Here is an 18,000-nt window from a genome sequence, read left to right as displayed (position 1 = left end):
AACTTCTGAGCACATAGCCAGGAGTAACCCCTGAGCGTCACAGGGTGTGGCCCAAAAAACCAAAAAAAAAAAAAAAAAAAAAGTAATTCCTTTTTAACTAGTATGACATAAAATATCTTGTCTTACTTTTGAAAAATTGCAATTGTTATTTCTAATGATAAAATGGATTTCTTACTGTCACGACATTCATATATGTGTCTTCCCAAATCAGCTAAACTCTTATTACTCTTTTCTTTTTTGGGGGGAGGGGCATCACACCTGGTGGCACTCTAGGGTTACTCTTGGCTCTACACTCAGGAATCACTTCTGGCACTTTTGGAGGACCTTATGGGGTGCCAAAGATTGAACCTGGGTCAGTCACGTGCAAGGCAAAAACACCTTACCCACTGTGCTATCTCTCTGACTCTCCTCAGCTAAACTCTTTAAATTATTTTTAATCTTAAATGTTTAAGGGTCCCAGAGATTGCAACAGGCTGAGTTTATGCTTTGTATGTGAGACACATGGGTTGGCTCCCTGCCACCTCACGATATCCCAAAGCACTGCCATAGTAACTTCAGCAAAGAACTGGGAATGGACCTCAAACACCTCATTGTGTCACAGGAAAAATAACAAAGTTTGGTCCACAAATGACTTGCATGTTAGAAAATTTAAATTATTAGAAACAATATTAATGACTGAAAAAATACTAGCTTACAGAACATATAGCTTTAGTCTTATTAACTTTTTATTAATTTCATTATATTAATATGCACCTTAACTGCATTTTAAACTAAGTATTTTAAAATTAAATTTTAACCAAATCACAAATATATTAGCTCTTTTGTGTGTGTTGTAGTGCATGACATGTTTATGTACACATATATACGCATATAGGCTCATTTAGAAGCAGACACTTAAGGAATCTGACTTAGAATGTTATTTTGATGGAAAGCTATCTAACTTCTTTCTATTCTGCTGCTATGTGCTATCTCCCTTTTTTCCGACTGCAGAGAACCTTTGGAGTAATTATCTACTAAAGGGAGAGATTATTGAAAAACCTTCATCCAAATCTTCTGATGTCTTAGGCAATTTAAACCATGAGTATGTCCTTGTTGACATCACCACCTCCTTCACTCTTCTAGTGGGGATCTTCTTTCCCTCTGTCACAGGTAAGCATGTGGTTGTCTATTTTCAAGTTATCAGATGCAGGAACTGATTCTTTTTAGAAGACATACTATATTTTCAGAGTTTCTAGATTTTCCTATAACCTTTGGCATAGTATGAATATCAACATGTCCAGGAACTAAGAAAAAGCTAACTTCGTCTGTTTCCCTTCTCTAAAGGTATCATGGCTGGATCAAATAGATCTGGAGATCTAAAAGATGCCCAAAAATCTATTCCTATTGGCACCATCCTTGCCATTTTGACTACCTCCTTTGTTTGTATCCTTCCATGAATCTATTCCCTGTTCTTGCTCATAGGACATCCTATAGATCTTGGATAGTCAATATTTTTATTTTAGTAATAAATATTATGGGTAATGTCTGCTTAATCTTTGACTCAAGAAGTAATTTATAGAATTAGTGAATTTGCAGCTTATTTTGCTGAGTGGTGTAACCAGGATATAAGTACTCTGTCTTGAAGAGTGAGCATCAGTTTCCTTGACTCTCAGTATGGTAGATTTAAGCAATGTTGTTCTTTTTGGTGCCTGTATAGAAGGCGTTGTTCTCAGAGACAAGTGAGTAGCTGATTTCTTAACATTTTGTCTTTTTCTTCTAGCCATGGGTATTAAACACCAGGTCTCATGTATTCAAAGCAAGTGTTATACCACTGGGCAACATCCCAGACCTGTCTCTTCCACTCTATCTGGTCATCTTACAAAACTCCATAACAGTTACTAACTCAAACCCAAACTGAGGTATTTATGAAAACTAACAATTAGAAAATACATGTATAAGGGACAGAGAAATAGTACAGCAGGTAGATTGTTTGCCTTGCATGTGGCTGACCCTAGTTTGATCCCCAGTATTCCATATGGTCCCCTAAGCCCACCAGTAATAATTCCTGAGTCAGCCATAAGTAACCCCTGGGCTTTCCTGGTATTAATGTTTGCCCTCCCCCCAAGAAATGAAAGAAACAATATATAATTTCTCAATAGGCTAGTGAATATTAAAAAGTACCTGGTTATATATATATATATATATATATATATATATATATATATATATATATATATATATATATATATATATAAAACATTTATATGTATGTATATTTGTACATATATATCGTCTTATTTGTATATATATGATGTATTGAGTAAGTTCTATAAAACAAGTTTTTGGAAAAATTCCTTGGGGCCGGAGTGATAGCACAGTGGTAGGGTGTTTGCCTTGCACTCTGCCAACCCAGGACGGACCTAGGTTCCATCCCGGCATCCTACATGGTTCCCCAGTCCTCCAGGAGTGATTTCTGAGTGCAGAGCCAGTAATACCCCCTGAATGCTGTGGGGTGTGACCCAAAAACCAAAAAGAAAAGAAAAAGAACCCCCCCCCAAGAAAAAAGAAAAAGGGGCCGGAGAGATAGCATGGAGGGTAAGGCATTTGCCTTTCATGCAGAAGGTCATCGGTTCAAATCCCGGCGTCCCATATGGTCCCCCGAGCCTGCTAGGAGTGATTTCTGAGCATAGAGCCTGGAGTAACCCCTGAGCGATGCTGGGTGTGACCCCCCCCAAAAAAAAAAAGAAAAGAAAAAGAAATCTACAACTTACTTATCTATTTTTCTTATATTGGTTAATCACCATTCTTCCCACTCTGAGAAATTGGTTTCTGAACTGTGTAAAATGCCCCAATTAATTTGAAGAAAAAAAAAAAGACTCGTTCTTTCCACTTTAAGTTCATTTTATACAATCCTTAAGGATATTTTTTAATTTTTTTTTTTTTTTTTTTTTTTTTTTTTTTTTTTTTTTTGGTTTTTGGGCCACACCCGTTTGACGCTCAGGGGTTACTCCTGGCTATGTGCTCAGAAATCGCCCCTGGCTTGGGGGGACCATATGGGACGCCGGGGGATCGAACCGAGGTCCTTCCTTGGCTAGCGCTTGCAAGGCAGACACCTTACCTCCAGCGCCACCTACCCGGCCCCATATTTTTTAATTTTTTAATTTTTTTTGGTTTTGGTTTTTGGGTCACACATGTCAGTGCTCAGAGGTAACTTGGCTCTGTGCTCAGAAATCGCTCCTGGCAGGTTCAGGGGACCACATAGGATGCCAGGATTCAAACCACCGACCTTCTGCATGCAAGGCAAATGCCTTATCTCCATGCTATCTCTCCAGCTCTAATTTATAATTCTGATCTTTCACAAGACAAGCAAAAAATTTTTTTCTTTTCTTTTCTTTTTTTTTTGGTTTTTGGGCCACACCCGGTGGTACTCAGAGGTTACTCCTGGCTGTCTGCTCAGAAATAGCTCCTGGCAGGCACAGGGACCATATGAGACACTGGGATTCGAACCAACCACCTTTGGTCCTGAATCAGCTGCTTGCAAGGCAAATGCCGCTGTGCTTTCTCTCCGGGCCCCTATTATCTCTTTCTAATCCCATCTCCCAGAATTACCTCTTAAACTCCTCATCCATGTTCTAGTCACATTTTAAAGGTAAGGTGATGGAGTAGTAATACAGAAGGTAGGGTACTTGCCTTGCATGGGATCCTGCTTTGCATATGATTCTAGATATTGCTCCCTGACACCCCATATTACCCCCCAATGTCACCAGGAATGATTCCTGAGTGAAGAGCCCAGAAGTAAGCCATGATAAAAAAAAAAAAACAGGTGTTGCTCCAAAATAATTTAAGTTGAATATCCCTTGTTTTAGAAACTGTTCTACCAACTTTGGATTGGTTTTTGGGGGGGAGGTGGGGTTACTCTCACCTAATAGTAAACATATTTTTTAAGACTAGACCAAATGTTTCTATCCTGTGAGTTTCTCAGATTCATCAAAACAGATAACAGCTTCTCCCTTTGTTCAGCAATGCTTATGGGTTACTCCTGATTCTGCACTTAGAAGTCACTCCTGCCAGGCTCAGGGAACCACATAGGATGCTGGAGATCAAATTCGGTTTGGTCTTGGGTTTGCTGCATACAAGACATACGCTCAACCTACCTTCTATGCTATCGCTCTGACCCGTGTGTGTGTCTTAAGATTTGAACATTCTTATATATCCAGTGGAATTAATATTTAATATAATCCCAGGCCAGAGAAATAAGTCGGAGTTTAAGCACATGCTGTGCAAGTTGGAAGTTCAGGTGTGATCACTGGCAGCACTTGGTGCTCTGAATATTGCTAGGAGCTTTCCCAAACACAGTGCTACCTGTCGCCCTTGGCACCAGCATATATAGCCCTAGAATTATACAAACCACACACTGCCAGGAGCTACCCTTGTGCAGTAACCTGAGCTCCACTGGTGTGTCCCCAAAACTATGCAAATATACACCATAATTTAGTATACCTTTCTCTTTTAGAGAGGAAGTGGATTGACCTCACCCACCAGTACTTGGAGGTTGATCCTGGACCTCCAGCATAGAAATTATGCACTACAGCTATTGACCTGTCCATCTAGCCCTAGCATAACCTATTTGTAAAGCAGTATTTTAAGATAGTAATTCCTTTTGTTACATTTATTTCCTCATAAAATATACTATAAAAAATAATATGGGGTGCTCGTTTCTAAAATTGGAACGATACAGAGAAGATTAACATGGCCCCTGTGCAAGGATGACATGCAAATTCGTGAAGCGTTCCATATTTTAAAAAAAATACGGGAATGTATCGCAGAGATAGGAAAAATAAAGAAAATCTGATATTTGAATATAGATCATAAAATTTTCCCAGTTTTTATTTTTTCAGTGCCTAAGACCGATTGCTGATCTCATACATGCAAGACATGTGTTTTACTGCTGAGCCACATTTTCTGCTTTATAAAGTTCATCACAGCCTTTTGTATAGTGAAAAGTAATACAGAAATAGTGTAAATTATGCTATGCTATTGAACCTACAAAAACTTGTGGGATCGGGGTTGGAGAGATAGCATGGAGGTAAGGCATTTGCCTTTCATGCAGAAGGTCATCAGTTTGAATCCCGGCGTCCCATATGGTCCCCCTGCCTGCCAGGAGCAATTTCTGAGCATGGAGCCAGGAGTGTCTCCTGAGCACTGCCGGGTGTGACCCAAAAGCCACAGGGAAAAAAAACAAAAAACTTGTGGGATCAAAACGGTGGTGCAAGCGGTGGTGCAAGCGGTAACCGGTAGGGCGTTTGCCTTACAAATGTGCTAACCTAGGTCGGACTGTGGTTTGATCCTCCATGTCCCATATGGTCCCCTGAGCCAGGAGCGATTTTGAGCACATAGTCAGGAGTAACCCCTGAGCATCACTGGGTGTGGCCCAAAAACAAACAAAAAAACCTTGTAACACTTTTAGGAATAAAAACTACCTCTGAGGGCCTGGAGAGATAGCACGGGCCCGGAGAGATAGCACAGCGGCATTTGCCTTGCAAGCAGCCAATCCAGGACCAAAGGTGGTTGGTTCGAATCCTGGTGTCCCATATGGTCCCCCGTGCCTGCCAGGAGCTATTTCTGAGCAGACAGCCAGGAGTAACCCCTGAGCACTGCCGGGTGTGGCCCAAAAACCCCAAAAAAAAAACAACAAAACAAAACAAAAAAAACTACCTCTGAGGTTTTTTTTTTATCTTGGTTTGGTTTTTTTTCTTTTTTGGGGGGGGGGAGGGTACACCCAAGAATGTTCAAGGATGATCTTTGTTCTGCACTCAAAAATAGCTCCTAGCAGGCTGGGTGGGGGGGACTATATGGGATGCTGGGAATCAAAACCAAGTCTGTCTGGTGTCAGATGCATGCAAGGCAAATGCCCTACTGCTGTGCTATTGCTCTGGTCCCTGGTTTTTGGGCCACGCCCGATGGCACTCTGGGGTTACTCCTGGCTCTGTGCTCAGAAATCGCTCCTGGCAATCTCAGGGATCCATATGGGAATCCAGGGATTGAACCCAGGCCTCTACTGGATCAGCCACGTGCAAGGCAAACACCGAACTGCATGCTATCACTCCGGCCCCCCAAAATGCTTGTGAGTTTTAAAGGAATACAGGGAACAGGAAAATAGTACAGAGATTAAGATGAATGCTTTGCACATAGTAATCTTGGTTCAATCCCTAGTACAAGTTGGTTCCCCACCAAAAGAAATTAATAAAGAATTATGGCTCTATGAGCTTATCTAACTATAATAAATGTTAGTAGTTCTTTTATAATTCTGGATTTCCTATATTTTTCCACTTGACCTGCAAAGAGCAGTTTGTTTTGATAATCTGAAGATTAGTAATTTAGTTTATTTCCTTGTCCTGCAGGTTATTTGTAGGGTAATGATGTCTACCTTTACCTTTCTTTTTTTTTTTTTTTTTTGGTTTTTGGGCCACACCCATTTGATGCTCAGGGGTTACTCCTGGCTATGCGCTCAGAAGTCGCTCCTGGCTTGGGGGACCATATGGGACGCCGGGGGTTCAAACCGAGGTCCGTCCTAGGCTACTGCAGGCAAGGCAGGCACCTCACCTCTAGCGCCACCGCCTGGCCCCACCTTTACCTTTCTTAATACTTTTTTTTTTCTTGGTTGGTTTTGGGCCACACCCAGAAATGTTCAGGTTAATCTGCACTCAGAAGTCACTCCTGGAGGTGTTTGGGGATTGAACCTGGGTGATCTGCATGCAAGACAAACGCCTTAATCGCTATACTATGGCTATGGCTCCACCCACCCTCTTAAAACACTATTTTCTTTGAATTTTGTTTCTCCAAAGACATAAATAAGAAAAAAATAGGATGATTTAGTAGTCTTTCAGTTTAAAGTTGTAAGTTGAGTTTTTGTGCTCTTAATTTCTCTCCCAGGTTTGGAGATGCTGTGAAAGGTAATCTGGTGGTAGGTACTTTATCTTGGCCATCGCCATGGGTGATTGTCATTGGCTCCTTCTTTTCCACATGTGGAGCTGGACTTCAGAGTCTCACAGGTGCACCAAGGCTTCTACAAGCGATAGCCAAGGATAACATCATACCCTTCCTGAGAGTGAGTGACACTTTCCTACACCCTTATTTTTTTTTTCATCCAGGTTTACAAAAAACAATATTTTTAGAAGCTAAGGAATTAGTAGATTATATGATAATGTATAGTTATTTAATGCAAGACATTGTTTTTGTTGGGGGAGAGGGCACACTTATTGGTATTCAGTTCATACTCTCGACATGTTGCTTGGGAGTCACTCGCAGCAGTGCTCCTGGGACCAGGCAGTCAGTACTGTGTATCGAACCTGCGCCTGCAACGTACAGAACCTGCACACTCGCCCTTTTAACTATCTCTGCGATCAAAACTCTTTAAATCTCTGTAAGAGTTTTTGTGAGTAGGACAAAGGTAGGACAGTTGTACCATTGTTAACCTATAGATATCTTTAGATTTCTGCAGGTAACAATCAGGAAGCATTTACTCAAACACTCCCACACTCCTATGTTGTATACTTTCTCTGTGCAGGTTTTTGGTCACAGCAAAGCCAATGGGGAACCTACCTGGGCTTTACTTTTAACTGCTGCTATTGCAGAGCTGGGGATCCTTATCGCCTCCTTGGATCTCGTGGCCCCAATTCTTTCCATGTAAGACCTCACTTTTCTCTTTGTTTATTCTTGCCAGTTTGATGTATATGCATGTTGATTTTCATCAGGATCTAATAGCTAAGATGTCAGCAGAGTGAGCCAAATACGAGGATAGCTTGATCTAAATAGTGAATATTACTGACGAGTTTCATGTGAAGTTAACTTTTATAAATTGTTAGTTTCTTCTGTATGTGGTTTATCTGTAGAGCTTCAAAAATATTTGGTTTTATTTCTCATTTTTAGTTGGTTGTAGCTTTTATGGCTAATGTTCACTTTAATTCAGCTGTGGCTTACTAGTATTTTATTTTATTTTGGTTTTTGGGTCACATCCGGCAGCGCTCAGGGGCTACTCCTGGCTCTACGCTCAGAAATTGCTCCTGGCAGGCTCAGGGGACCATATGGGATACCAAGATTCGAACCACTGTCCTGCATGCAAGGCAAACGCCCAATCTCCATGCTTTCTCTCCAGCCCCCTTACTAGTATTTTAATGTCTTTGATGATATGTAGTATGCCAGGTGTAATAAATAAGAGCCCGAATAAAGTGACAGTTAATGATGGGCTTAGGGGGGTGAGGAGGGGACAGAGAGTTTAGAAATTTCTAAACATAAAAACCCACAGAATTTGATTGAGTAAACTTATAAGATAGAATAACAGGGGCCGGAGAGATAGCATGGAGGTAAGGCGTTTGCCTTGCATGCAGAAGGACGGTGGTTCGAATTCCGGCATCCCATATGGTCCCCCGAGCCTGCCAGGGGCGATTTCTGAGCGTAGAGCCAGGAGTAACCCCTGAGCACTGCTGGTGTGATTCCTCCCCCCCCCCAAAAAAAAAAAGATAGAATAACAGACGATACTAGGAATTTTCCAATAATTGTGTTAGTTATGTCTTTTGAAAAAAATTATAAAGTTATGTCTTTAGGGAAAAGATGACCTTGGATGAGGTGATATGTAGAGCAGAAGTTCAAATTTTTATCTAGAAGGCCAGTGAGCTACAATACAGACTTAAATACAGGCCAGAAAAATAGTACAATATGTAAGGTCTGTACATAGCTGACCCAGGTTTGACCTGTGAGATCCATTTTGTCCCCTGGAGTGTTTCCTGAGCACCAATCTAACACTAGAAAACCTTGAACACTGAATGTAGCCAGACTTAAATATAGCAAAAGTTTACCATTATTTTAAATAGTCCTGAAAACTAAATTATTTGAAAATAATAATCATTGCTCTATTTGCATTGTCAGGTTTTTTCTCATGTGTTACCTCTTTGTGAATTTGGCATGTGCCTTGCAAACATTACTTCGAACACCAAACTGGAGACCCCGGTTCCGCTACTACCACTGGTAAGTCTTTTTTTCTCCCCACATTTCAATTGGTGATTCCCCACAAAAGGAACCTGAGGGGCCTGAGCGATAGTACAGAGTGTAGGGTGTTTGCCTTGCATGCAGCCACTTGGAGTTTAAGAAACAAACAAAAAAAAAGTTGGTGAATCTGAGTTCTCAAAGAAAAAGAAATGTTTTAACTAGCCATTCCATGTTATACTTTCAGTGATCACTTGAATTTTCATTTTCCTGCCATGTTTTCTCATCTCATTATCACTTTATAATAACTTTTTAACACCAACTTGCCATCTCTACAACTTAAAAATACCCACTGTGTATATATGTGGTTTTGTTTTAATTTTCTAGGGCACTGTCTTTCATGGGAATGAGTATTTGTCTGGCTTTGATGTTTATTTCCTCCTGGTATTATGCCATTGTAGCCATGGTAATAGCTGGTATGATCTACAAGTACATTGAGTATCAAGGGTGAGTATCAATTCTGATAACATTATCACACAGGTTTCCAAACATTATTTGGCTTTCTACTCCCTTTTCAGAAAAAGAACTACTCAGTGGCCCCTGGAAATTAGCTTTGAATGTACAAAACAGAAAACCCTTCCAATTACACCCAAGTCTGTGGCTCCTTTGGATCTTTTCAGCACCATTTACTTTGAAAAAATACTGATCCATAACAAAATTTTCTGCTCTTAATTACCTTAACTATATAACTGATTCTTTAAAACAAAGGGAATCTGTTTAGTATTACAGTATTCTTGTTTATCTCTTTACTCGAGGGATTGCCTATAGCTTGTATGTTGTATATATTACATTCTTGTCATGAAGACCGTGACTCTTTATTAAAGGGATTACCTATGAGAAAATATATTGGTCCTGAAAATTTTTTACAACTTAAAAAGTATAAGAATAACACGCACTCTGGAAACTGAGTTTTATTTTCTCTCCTTTATGATAAACTTTTTTTTTTTTTTTTGGTTTTTGGGCCACATCCGGTGACACTCGGGGATTACTCCTGTCTATGTGCTCAGAAATCGCCCCTGGATTGGGGGACCATATGGGACAAACCTCGGTTCCTCCTAGGTTAGCACGTACAAGGCAAACATCCTACCGCCTGTGCCACCGCTCCCACCCCAATAATCTAAACTTTCGCACAGTGGCAGGGTGTTTGCTTTGCATGCAGCTGACCCAGGATAGATGGTGGTTCAAATCTGAGCATCCATGTGGTCCCCCGAGCCTGCCAGCGGGGAAAACCATTGTCTATCCTGAGTCGGCTGCATGCAAGGCAAACACCCTTCTGCTTTGCTATCTCTCCAACACCCAGGAGCAATTTCAGAGTGCAGAGGTCAGGAGTAACCCCTGAGCGCTGCTGGAGGTGGCCCAAAAAACAAATTTCAAATTTGAACTTCGGTTTAGATTTAATTTCTTAATCCAAATAACTTTTCCATTATTAGTTTGCATAGTTATGTGTAATAAGTGAGTAACTCTTCCTTTTGTACCATTTGTTGATGAATTATATCATTGTCCTACTTACAAAGGGCTCATTATGTTAGTAAAGAGCATCATATATTTTATTTAAATGCCTTGTAACCTTTTTTTAATTTATTTTGGGTCACACTTTGTGCCACTCAGGGGTTCCTCCTGGCTCCGCACTCAGAAATGCTCCTGACAGGCTTGGGGGACCATATGGGATGCTGAGATTCGAACCACCATCCATCTTGGATTGGCTGTGGGCAAGGCAAACGCCCTACCACTCTGCTCTCTCTCCGGCCCCACCTTGTAACCTTCTCTATTTTATACACGTTGTTACTCTTGGATTCAGAAAAAAAAAAAGGACATTTTGCGTAACTGTAGTTTAAATTATCATTGTTCTTCTTTTCTTTTCCTGCAGAGCTGAGAAAGAATGGGGTGATGGTATTCGTGGACTGTCCCTCAGTGCAGCCCGGTTTGCTCTTCTTCGTCTAGAGGAAGGACCACCACACACTAAAAACTGGAGGTAAAAAAAAAAAAAATCAATAGATCATCGTGTGTTTGTGCATATCATTAACACAGAGATATTTTTGCTTCATTGATTGCAGGATAAGGAAATAGTATTGCTTAAGCAGTCCATGTAATGGACTTATTTTGAATACTCCAAATTTTTTATTTCTTTTTATTCATGTGATCTAAATTTATGTCATTTATATATACATACATATATATATAGAGAGAGAGAGTTTTTAGGATGACAATTTTAGATGATACTGAGCGGTTTCAAGAATAACTCTGTACTCACCCTTCTGCCAAAACATATTATTCAAGTCTCCTGAGTTAAGGGTGAAGTTTTCATTCTGTTCCCCAAAACCAAAACATTTTCTCCCTTCTCTCACCAACCTCTCCAGGCCTCAGTTACTTGTATTGCTGAAACTTGATGAAGACTTACACGTCAAGCATCCCCGCCTCCTTACCTTTGCTTCACAACTCAAAGCAGGAAAAGGCCTCACTATTGTAGGCTCTGTCATTGTGGGGAACTTCCTCGAGAACTATGGGGAAGCTTTAGCTGCTGAACAGGTAAGGCTTACTGACTGGAATTTAGCTATGATTTTGTGATGTTAAGTAATCAAGTCAGACCTTAGATCTAAGTTTGGGGCCAGAGAGATAGCACAGCGTAGGGCGTTTGCCTTAAAGCAGCCAACCCAGGATGGACGGTGGTTCAAATCCCAGCATCCCATGTGGTCCCCCGTGCCTTCCAGACACGACTACTGAGCACAAAACCAGGAGTAACCCTGAGCGCTGCAAGGTGTGACCCAAAAACCAAAAAAAAAAAAAAAAAGACAATTGACTTGCTGTATTCTTTCTGATCTGTCTTTGCCATTTCTAATTAGGCATGCTGAATACTAAAATGCCCTTTGAAGAAAATAGTTGTTTTTCACTTAAAAGTTAGAGAACTAGGGCCCGGAGAGATAGCACAGCAGCATTTGCCTCGCAAGCAGCCGATCCAGGACCAAAGGTGGTTGGTTCGAATCCCGGTGTCCCATATGGTCCCCCGTGCCTGCCAGGAGCTATTTCTGAGCAGACAGCCAGGAGTAACCCCTGAGCAATGCCGGGTGTGGCCCAAAAAAAAAAAAAAAAAAAAAAAAAAAAAAAAAAAAGTTAGAGAACTAATCTCATTGTTTGAAGAAATTTCATTTTGTTTTATTTTGGGCCACACCACTGGCACTTAGGGTTTGCTCCTGGCTCTGCTATCTCTCTGCTTCTGAAGAACTATTTTTGTTTTTTATTTTGGTTAGCTGGATGGTAAGTGTGACCAGGCTCAGGTCATACTCCTGGCTCTGTGCTCAGGAAACACTCTTGGTGGGACTTGGGGGAGCATATGCAAAGCTGGGGTATTGAACCAGGGCCAGCTACATGCAAAGCAAGTGCCTTACCTGATATACTATCTTTCTGGTCCTTGTTTGGAGAAATTTTCAGTTGCATTTCAGAAATTTTTACCAGTTTTCATTTTGAAATGTTTTAAAATCCTAAAAACTGGTTTGAGATAGTAAAGAGCCAGAAATAAGCCAAGAGTAAGCCCTGAGTTCTGCCAGCTTCAGCCCAAAACCAAAAAAAGGAAACAAAAATTAAAAACTAGAAATGTGAAGAAAAACTAGTCTAGAATGATAAAATATGACACCGGATTGAGAACCCAAGGATCTGATTTAGCAGTAGAGCCCTGGTCTTGCATATATGAAGGCCTTAGTTCAGTCCCAGCAAGACCTCCATCACTCACTGTGATCCATAGTACTGCAGTGTGAATCCTCCCAATAGCACAACAAGAATAACAAGCTAAACACCAACAATACAGGATAGAAAAGCAAGAACCTTGTTTATTTTATTATTTATATCATTAATTTGCTTTGGGGAAATTCCTTTTCCAACAAAACATTGGAATAAATTAAATATCCCCTAGTTGGCTTGAATAAGTAAGAAAAGCAAAGTTTTATCAATAATTACCACTGAACTATCCCAGTACTTAAGGAGATGGGAGAAACAAAAGGAAAATTATACTTGGGATAATTCTAAAGTGAAATTGAGTCATTTGATTAAATTTCTAATGTTAGCCAAAGCATGACTGAAACTGAAGAAAAAGGAGATCATGTTTACACTAATGCACTCACCCTGACCAATTAAGAAAGAATATTGTTGGGGCCGGGCAGTGGCGCAAGAGGTAAGGTGCCTGCCTTGCCTGCGCTAGCCTTGGACGGACCGCGGTTTGATCCCCCGGTGTCCCATATGGTCCCCCAAGCCAGGAGCAACTTCTGAGCGCATAGCCAGGAGTGACCCCTGAGCGTCACCGGGTGTGGCCCAAAAACCAAAAAAAAAAAAAGAATATTGGGGGCTGGAGAGATAGCACAGCATTAGGGTATTTGCCTTGCATGCAGCCAATCCAGGACAGGCAGTGGTTTAAATCCCGGCATCCTATATAGTCCCCTGAGCCTGCCAGGAGTGATTTCTGAGCACAGAGCCAGGAGTAACCCTTGAGCACCACCAGGATGACTCAAAAACAAAAAACAAAAAAAGAATATTGGGGGCCAGAGTGGTGGCGCAGCAGAAGGCTTTTTCCTTGCACACACTAACCTAGGACAGACCGTTGTTCCATCCCCAGTGTCCCATATGGTCCCCCAAGCCAGGGGCAATTTCTGAGATGGTAGCTAGGAGTAACCCCTGAGCGTCACCAGGAGTGGCCCAAAAACCAAAGAAGAAAGAATATTGGTTGGGGCTGCAGCAATCTCACAGTGGGTAGGGCATTTGCCTTGCACGCAGCAGACCATAGTTCGATGACCAGCTTCCCATATGGTCCTGCAAGCCTGCTAGGAGTGATTTTTGAGCTTAGAACAGAGTAACCTCTGAGTACTACTGCGATGTTGGGCTAAAAAAACAAACAAAAAAATTGAGACCCAACAGATAGTAGTACAAGAGTTAAGACTCGGACCCGAAGAGATAGCACAGCGGCGTTTGCCTTGCAAGCAGCCGATCCAGGACCAAAGGTGGTTGGTTCGAATCCCGGTGTCCCATATGGTCCCCCGTGCCTGCCAGGAGCTATTTCTGAGCAGACAGCCAGGAGTAACCCCTGAGCACCGCCGGGTGTGGCCCAAAAACCAAAAAAAAAAAAAAAAGTTAAGACTCATTGCATGAAGCCAACCCCAGTCCTGTCCCCTGTGCCACATCTGGTCCCCTAAGCACCACCAGGAGTGATCCTTTTCACAGAGCCAGGAGTAACTCCTGAGTATTACTGGATGTGGCCCAACACACCACTTTTCACTTCCCATCTTACCCTACTACAAATATTATTGAACTTGAATTTAAAGAAAACTACTTTGTTTTTATACTACAACCTACTGGCGCTTAAAATGGTCCATACAGTTCTTTGGATTGGGCCTGAGTGGTAACACAGCGGTAGGGCATTTGCCTTGCACGTAGCTGACCCAGGATGGACGAGGGATCGATCCCTGGCATCCCATATGATCCCCCGAGCCAGGAGCGATTTCTGAGCACAGAGCCAGGAATAACCCTTGAGCGTTGCCAGATGTGGCTCCCCCACAAAAAAGAAAAAACAGTGCTGTGGATTGAACCATGGGTTCCAACATGCGAAATAATCTACTCTAGCCCTATGAACTATCTCCCTGACCAACAATTTTCCCCTATATTGCAAAAAAAAAAAAAAGGCAGAGGAAAGGATAGAGGGATAGGCAGCTAAGTATGTGATAGTGAATTGAGAAAAGACAAAAATTAAGAAATTTCATCAGGGCCCCGGAGAGATAGCACAGCGGCGTTTGCCTTGCAAGCAGCCGATCCAGGACCAAAGGTGGTTGGTTCGAATCCCGGTGTCCCATATGGTCCCCCGTGCCTGCCAGCAGCTATTTCTGAGCAGACATCCAGGAGTAACCCCTGAGCACCGCCGGGTGTGGCCCAAAAACCAAAAAAAAAAAAAAAAAAAAAAAAAAGAAATTTCATTGGAATAATTTTAACATCTTGAGTCATTTTTTGTGAGGGGGGAGGTTGTGCCACACCTGGTAGTGGTTCAGAGTTTCTTCTAGCTCTGTGCTCGAGTCAGTGCTGACAGTGGCTCAGGGGTCAGGCCTTTTGTGTTCAATCTGTAAACTATCTAACCGTGTCTTTTCTATAGGACCTATAGTCCTTAAGAAATATTTGGGAAGTGGAGGAATACACACATACACACAGAATAATGGGCTTGATGGCTTAGTTTTGAAGCAGTGCAGTGCTGAGGTTCTCTCTCTTTCAGACTATAAAGCACCTAATGGAAGCAGAGAAGGTGAAAGGATTCTGCCAGCTGGTGGTGGCCACCAAACTGAAAGAGGGCATATCCCACCTCATCCAATCATGTGGCCTTGGGGGCATGAAGCACAACACGGTGGTTATGGGCTGGCCTAATGGCTGGCGCCAGAGTGAAGATGCTCGAGCTTGGAAGACTTTTATTGGTACAAAACAGCTCTTATCTTACTCTGAATGTTTAGATAGGGGATATAGTTAAATCTGTCACTCATTTCATCTCTCAGACCATAAAGAGACTGTTATTGCTGGAGCATTGTCGTCTGAGAAGAGAACTCAATAACTACTGGCCTTGATAATTTTTCTAAATCTCTTTATTGAGTTCATATCAATTTCGGGGTTATAAAGTTAATCATGATAGAGTTTACAGGTGTACAATGTTCTGACACCAACCTCTTCACCAGTATCGACTTCCTTCTACCAGTGTCACCAGTCCCTGTCTTGCCTCTATTGTAGACACTTGATCCTTTTTCTTTTTCCTTTTAGGCACTACTTTACAGTACTGTTACTGATAAGGCATCTCCTTTTAGTACCTAGTTATCTTGGTTATTTGATTCTGCCATTGCCCTCCGGCTGAACATTATATTTATCTTAAGTTAGGAATCATCTCTGAAATGAATTTTTATTTTTTTGTTTTTTTTTTTTTTCTTTTTTTTTTTTTTTTTTGGTTTTTGGGTCACAACCCGGCAGTGCTCAGGGGTTATTCCTGGCTCCAGGCTCAGAAATTGCTCCTGGCAGGCACGGGGGACCATATGGGACGCCGGGATTCGAACTGATGACCTCCTGCATGAAAGGCAAAACACCTTACCTCCATGCTATCTCTCCGGCTCCGAATTTTTATTTTTTTGTAATGATGCTCAGGGGTTATTCTTGGCTCTGCGCTCAGAAATCATTCCTGGCACAGGACCATATGGGATGCGGAGGATTGAACCGAGGTCCATCCTGGGTCAACCACATGTAAAGCAAACGCCCTAACCTCTGCGCCCCCTACCACTGCGCCAACGCTCCAACCCCTGAAATGATTTTTTTTTTTTTTTTTTTTTTTTGGTTTTTGGGCCACACCCGGTCCTGGCTATGCGCTCAGAAAATCACTCCTGGCTTGGAGGACCATATGGGACGCTGGGGCATGGAACCACTGCTTGTCCTAGGCTAGCATGGGCAAGACAGATGCCTTACTGCTTGCTTTACCACTCCAGCCCCTGAAATGAAATATTTTTATTTGTAGTTGCCTATATTGACCTTCTTACAATCTCCCAGATTCATAGTTCTCAGGTTAATTCTGTTAGCAGTTTTAATTCTTATTACATGAGGTCTATCCTGCTATGTAAAGTAGATACCTAGCTCAAAGAAATGTGAATAACTATTATTCTATTACTTTCTAATATGCAGTAAGTAGGGTCATCTGAAAGATCTGCTCTGCTTATTCTAATTCTTTTTACTTGTTTTCTCCTAGGCACAGTTCGAGTGACAACTGCTGCCCACCTTGCCTTGCTCGTGGCTAAGAACATTTCCTTCTTTCCCAGCAACGTGGAACAGTTTTCTGAGGGCAACATTGATGTGTGGTGGATTGTGCATGACGGGGGGATGCTCATGCTGTTGCCATTCCTGCTCAAGCAGCACAAGGTACTTTAGGCAACTTTTTAAAAATTCTCCCATTCAGGGACCGGAGAGGTGGCGCAAGAAGTAAGGTGTCTGCCTTGCAAGCGCTAGCCAAGGAAGGACCGCGGTTCGATCCCCCAGCATCCCATATGGTCCCCCCAAGCCAGGGGCAATTTCTGAGCGCTTAGCCAGGAGTAAACCCCTGAGCGTCAAAAGGTGTGGCCCAAAAAACCAAAAAATTCTCCCATTCAGCCCTGGCTCACTCGACTCATTCTTCCTTTGAGTGTTGGGGCTTAGATTTACTGTCAGGGTCAGAGAGATAGTATAGTCAGTCCATAGGGCACTTGCCTTGTACACAGCCGACCTGTATTTGATCTTTGGCATAACATATGGTGACCTACCCTCACTAGGAGTGATCCCCGAGGAGTTAGAATCAGAAATAAGCCATGAATGTCACATGATATGTCCGAAAAAACAAGTGTTAAGAATTTTTCTTTTTTTCCTTTTATTAATTGGTTTTTGGGTCACACCCAGCGGTGGTGCTCAGTAGTTACTCCTGGCTTTTCGCTCAGAAATCACTCCTGGCAGGCCTTAGGGGACCATATGGTATGCCAGGAATTGAACCATTATCTGTCCTGGGTTGGCCGCATTTAAGGCAAATGCCCTCTCAGCTGCTGTGCTATCTCTCCGGCCCAAAGAATTCTTTTTTTTTTTTTTTGGTTTTTGGTTTATGGGCCACAACCCGGTGGTACTCAGGGTTTACCCCTGGCTGTCTGTTCAGAAATAGCTCCTGGCAAGCTCAGGGGACCATATGGTACACGGGATTCGAACCAACCACCTTTGGTCCTGGATCGGCTGCTTGCAAGGCAAATGCCGTTTGTGCTGTCTCTCCGTTTCCAAGAATTATTCTTTTTTTTTTTTTTTTTTTTGTTTTTTGGGTCTTACCCGGCAGTTGCTCAGGGGTTACTCCTGGCTCCATGCTCAGAAGTTGCTCCTAGCAAGCACGGGGGACCATATGGGACGCCGGGATTTCAAACCGATGACCTTCTGCATGAGAGGCAAACGCCTTACCTCCATGCTATCTCTCCGGCCCCA

The 18,000-nt window shown here is 42.2% G+C and overlaps 1 protein-coding gene and 1 non-coding gene across 3 annotated transcripts in view; both read left to right on the top strand.

Annotated features, from left to right (window-relative positions):
* The window catches only part of LOC126032082 (solute carrier family 12 member 6), a 155,595-nt gene that overhangs the window by 74,498 nt on the left and 63,097 nt on the right, over positions 1–18,000 (top strand). For both annotated transcript variants that reach the window (XM_049789788.1, XM_049789787.1), the window contains 11 exons: positions 991–1,149; positions 1,324–1,422; positions 1,661–1,718; positions 6,913–7,087; positions 7,547–7,665; positions 8,905–9,003; positions 9,349–9,468; positions 10,889–10,993; positions 11,379–11,547; positions 15,260–15,455; positions 16,760–16,929. In XM_049789788.1, coding sequence (XP_049645745.1) covers positions 991–1,149; positions 1,324–1,422; positions 1,661–1,718; positions 6,913–7,087; positions 7,547–7,665; positions 8,905–9,003; positions 9,349–9,468; positions 10,889–10,993; positions 11,379–11,547; positions 15,260–15,455; positions 16,760–16,929 — 1,469 coding nt within the window. The remainder of the gene's footprint in view (positions 1–990; positions 1,150–1,323; positions 1,423–1,660; positions 1,719–6,912; positions 7,088–7,546; positions 7,666–8,904; positions 9,004–9,348; positions 9,469–10,888; positions 10,994–11,378; positions 11,548–15,259; positions 15,456–16,759; positions 16,930–18,000) is intronic.
* On the top strand, positions 4,677–4,780 carry LOC126033104 (U6 spliceosomal RNA). The gene has a single exon (XR_007504259.1). It is a non-coding gene; the product is annotated as a U6 spliceosomal RNA (small nuclear RNA).

Source organism: Suncus etruscus, chromosome 16, assembly GCF_024139225.1.
Source record: "Suncus etruscus isolate mSunEtr1 chromosome 16, mSunEtr1.pri.cur, whole genome shotgun sequence".
NCBI classification, from domain to species: domain Eukaryota; kingdom Metazoa; phylum Chordata; class Mammalia; order Eulipotyphla; family Soricidae; genus Suncus; species Suncus etruscus.
This window is presented reverse-complemented; position numbering and strand designations above follow the sequence as displayed.